Source organism: Otolemur garnettii, unplaced genomic scaffold, assembly GCF_000181295.1.
Source record: "Otolemur garnettii isolate 467f Iridium unplaced genomic scaffold, OtoGar3 scaffold00008, whole genome shotgun sequence".
NCBI lineage: Eukaryota > Metazoa > Chordata > Mammalia > Primates > Galagidae > Otolemur > Otolemur garnettii.
The window spans coordinates 12,515,314-12,519,672 of NW_003852403.1; the positions used below are offsets into that span (position 1 = coordinate 12,515,314).

The 4,359-nt window shown below is 40.9% G+C and overlaps 1 protein-coding gene across 5 annotated transcripts in view; it reads left to right on the forward strand.

Annotated features, from left to right (window-relative positions):
- P4HA1 (prolyl 4-hydroxylase subunit alpha 1) overlaps positions 1 to 4,359 on the forward strand; it is a 78,261-nt gene that overhangs the window by 66,598 nt on the left and 7,304 nt on the right. For all 5 annotated transcript variants that reach the window (XR_002771742.1, XM_003783567.3, XM_023509643.1 and 2 more), the window contains one exon: positions 2,166 to 2,219. Coding sequence is in view for 4 of the 5 variants with exons in the window: in XM_003783567.3 (XP_003783615.1) it covers positions 2,166 to 2,219 (54 nt within the window). In the remaining variant the exon portion in view is untranslated. The remainder of the gene's footprint in view (positions 1 to 2,165; positions 2,220 to 4,359) is intronic.

Consider the following 4,359-nt stretch of genomic DNA (forward strand, 5'->3'; position numbering starts at 1 on the left):
TGCTTTTTTGGCAACTCATTATTTCTTTTTCACTGGGGTCTTTAACTAGGAAGTTACTATCTCAGTGGTGTCATATTTCATTGCTTTTTCATATTTCTTGTGTCCCTACATTGATGTCTGTGGTCATGGTGTAATACTTGCCTTTTCTAAACCTGGTAGAGTAGCTTTCATTTTGAGACTTCCACCTGCAATTGGGTTTTACTATGCCAGTGGGGAAGAACATAGTGATATATTGTCTCTGTGCAGCTTCTTCAGCTGGATTCAACATCAGTAACAACTGTGGGTGCCTCAGTGGGCTGGGCTGGAGAAGTTTGCTGTAGCACTAGCAGCTGCCTTGGTTAATATCCTTGGTGGTAGGGGCTTTGGGGGGGCCTCCTATTCTTATTTTCTCCGTAAAGGGGGGACTTAGCTGAGGGAGGATTCTTCTTGATTTCAGGTTTGACACAGGCTACAAACTGGTGCCATGGCACTGCAATCTACGTGTAGGTGTTTGGAGTGGCCATGGAGCCAGGATCCTAGGCTCAGTCTCACAAAACTATTGTGACACCTGCGTTTTAGGAGCAATTTCACTGTCTGTGACAGGGATGGATGTTGCCCACAGCACCAGCATCTCAGACTCAGAGGCTGCCTCCTAGCTGCTTTGGCCAAAAGGGTTGGGTTGTAGCTGTGACTTAATGCTTGGGAGGTGGGGCACAAGTTACAGCCATAATTCAGGAGCTTGGGCCCATAAGGCTCGACGGCAACTCAGATACCTAGGGATGAGGCACTGTGTAATGGTCACTCTAGAACCTAGGATAGTGGGGTGTGGCCATATCCCAGACTGTGAGGCCAAGTACAGCAGTGGTAAGTACCACAGAATGGCCAAACACAGCTGTTAATTGGGCCTGGGGGTGAGGCAGAGAGCAGCATAGTGATGACTTTGCTCCCTGGGGAGAGGAGCCTCAGCAGCACAGACTCTAGGGCCTAGTCCAGGTCTAGGGAAGTGGGGTACTAGGGTTATTTTGCTTATGGGTGGGTGTTTCAGTCAGCCACTGCTCTGCTACCCTGGGATGTAGGGACGACGTCAGTCCTGGCATGTGCGTCTGATTTACTTGGCCAAGGCACCAATTCTCCAGTAGCAATGGACCACTTTAGCTCAGGCTGAAGGGTGGGGAGCATGAAGCATTTTTCTGTGATGCAGGGCTCTGCCAAAGCACTGTTTACCTAGGAAGGAGTATGAGCTTCAGCTCCTGCCCGAGGGGTTAGGAGAGAGGTAGTTAGAACAGTTCTACCTCTTTTGGGCCCCACAGGGGAGGTGTAACAGCTGCTTACAGGTCTTTGTGGGAATGTTAGGTCAGCTCTCGGAGAGGGGTGGGGTTCAGGCGTTGGGGCTTAGCTTCACGGATCCAGCGGTGCTATGGCTACTCTCCCCCAGAGCAAGACATTCCAGCAGTAGTTCTAGTTCCACAGTGTTCTTCTATTTCATCAGCAACACGCTTTTTTTTTTTTTTTAATTTATTGTTGGGGATTCATTGAAGGTACAAGAAACCGGGTAGCAACACTCTTAATTATGTTCTTTCACTTTGTCTGCATTTTATCATTCTCATTTTACAAATAAGAAAATAGATCATATCCAAAGTTACGTACATTTTAATTAAAAGAGCTGGGATTGGTACTCAGACCAAATAACTTCTTGCTGTTTCACACATTGTCATAACCACCTGAAATTGTTAGGGCCCTTCAGCAGGAATAATTAAATTAGTGTTAACTTTTTCCCTTTTTAACTTAGCAGGAAAAAAATATGTAATAAAAGGGATTTGGTTAAAATAGATTGGGAGTTTGCTCTCATTTGAGGCTGTGGGAAATTTTTTTTTATAATTTAAATTCCAAAGGCAAGTGTTCAGTGAAAGTAAATAATAGAGATCTCAAATTTTAGTTTTGTTATGTATTAGGAAAAAATGTGTCCTCCCAAACATTTGCTAAGGAAAAGCATATTAACTAAAGTTCTAAAATAGCTCCTAGTAGTTATTCTTACTTTTTATCCTTATTTTCTTAGAACTCTTATGATTTTAAATACTTTGCTTTTCATTCATAGGTACATATCATATATAAGAGGCCAAAATGGGGCTCTTGATTTTTGAGTAGTCATCTTCATAGTTCTTTCATTCATGTTTTATTTCTTTCAGGTAGCAAATTATGGAGTTGGAGGACAGTATGAACCCCATTTTGACTTTGCACGGGTAAGTAAAAGAAATGAAAAATGTAAGAAATTCATTGAAGCTTAAGTATTTATGACACTTGTTAAAGATGGTAAGGCAGACTTTACTTAAGGGGGTGAGGTATTATGATATAGTATAGGGACCACTGCAATGGAGTTTTGCAGTGAGGGAGAGAAACTAAGCTCCACTCCAAATACAACAAGGAAAAGTGGAAATTTATAGCCAGTGAACAGAGTGGGAGTCAATAGATGGAAAATTACTATCAAGAGTGTCAGTAGGTAGAAAATTACCAACAAGGGGGTATTCTAGCTAAACTGACTAACAGGATTCTTACTGAAGTAATGGTGATCAGACATCACCCAAGAGCACAGAGAAGGATGAGGCACCCAATGAAATATTGAGCATTATCAGATATCAAGGATGGGGGATTCTGGCTAAACTGACTTAGGATTCTTAGTAAAATTGGATGATGCAGATCTGAACATAGAAGCCCAAATGTCAGGGCCTACTTAAGAAGGGAATTCAGAGGAGGCTGGATAGAATGTGGCTAAGGAGAAAATTGTTGTCAACATGTTAATTCTCGTTTTTTAGCATTTAGATTTCATAGCCTATTTGGAATTTGTGGAAAGTTTGTATAATTATAATAGGTATCCTATGAAGTCTTTTTAGCAGTAAAAGAAATACCTAGATAACCACTAAAAGTATTTAAGGTATTTTTAAACACATTGGTGAGCCTGGAAGAAAGTAAAGGCAAATTGAACAAAGATCAAAAACCTAGGGACTAAAATTAGAGAATTAAAGGTGGGAGAGCAAAAGGCTGGGGCTGGAGACACATACCTCTAGGAACCTAGAGCTTTAGGGGCTTTATCTAATCCAAAATGCTTGGGAGGGCATTGTGGATCACACCTGTAGTCCTGGCACTTTGGGAGGCCAAGGTGGGAGAATTGTTTGAGACCAGGCATTCAAGACTAGACTGGGCAACATAGCAAGATCTTATTTCTACAAAATATAAAAAAAAAAAAAATTAGCTGGGCGTAGTGGTGTATACCTTTAGTCCTGCTACTTGGTAGGCTAAGGCAGGAGGATTGCTTAAGCCCTGGAGTTTGAGGTATCCAGTGACCTATGATGACAACACTGTATTCTATTCTGAGCAACAGAGTGAGACCGTGACCCAAAAAACCCCCCAAACCAAAATACTTGGAAACAGAAGTGTTTTGTATTTAGGATTTTTAAGATTTTGGAATATCAAGGGTAGTGCCTAAGGTCCAAAGAGTAGGGCGCTGGCCCCATATACTGGGGGGGGTAGTAGGTTCAAGCCTGGCCCCAGCCAAAACTGCAAAAAAAGGGAAAGATTTTGGAATATCTGCATATATATAATTATACATAATGAGATATTTGGGGGATAGGATTCAACTGAAAATACAGAATTCATTTATGTTTCATATACATTGTTATATACACAATATTTTTAATAATTTTGTGCATGAAACAAAGCTTTTGTTAAGTATTTCCATGTGGAATTTTCAGCTTGTAGTATGTCATAGTGGCACTCAAAAAGTTTTGGACTTTGGAGCATTGTAGATTTTGGCTTTTTGAATTAGGGATGCTCAACCTATATTCTGCTGCTGAATAGGTGAAGCACAGTTTAGCCACCCACTGACAGACATTTGGATAGTCTTTAGTTTTTGCTAGCACAAATAAAGATGCATATAAACTTACATGTAAAAAATACATTTTCATTTTTCTGGGGTAAATGCCAAGAGATTATATTGTATTTTAATTTAGATGTAAATATCTAGGTATGAATTCTCCAGCATGATAAAAGTGCTTGCTGACTGTCCAAAAGAAATGCAGTCTCAGGTGGTGCCTGTGGCTCAAAAGGGTAGGGCACCAGCTCCATATGCCAGAGGTGGTGGGTTCAAACCCAGCCCCGGCCAAAAAATGCAAAAAATAAAAAAAAATTAAAAAAAAAAGAAATGTAGTCTCAACAACAATAAATACTCGAAAAAGCTTCATGAGTGTAGCTAAGAGGTGGCTCTCATGTTTTGCTTTTTTGGAAGCTAACATTGCAGGTGTTGATTTTTTAAATAATTTTCAATTAGAAGATACTGGCTCTCGGCGTTGTGGCGGGCGCCTATAGTCCCAGCTACTTGGGAGGCTG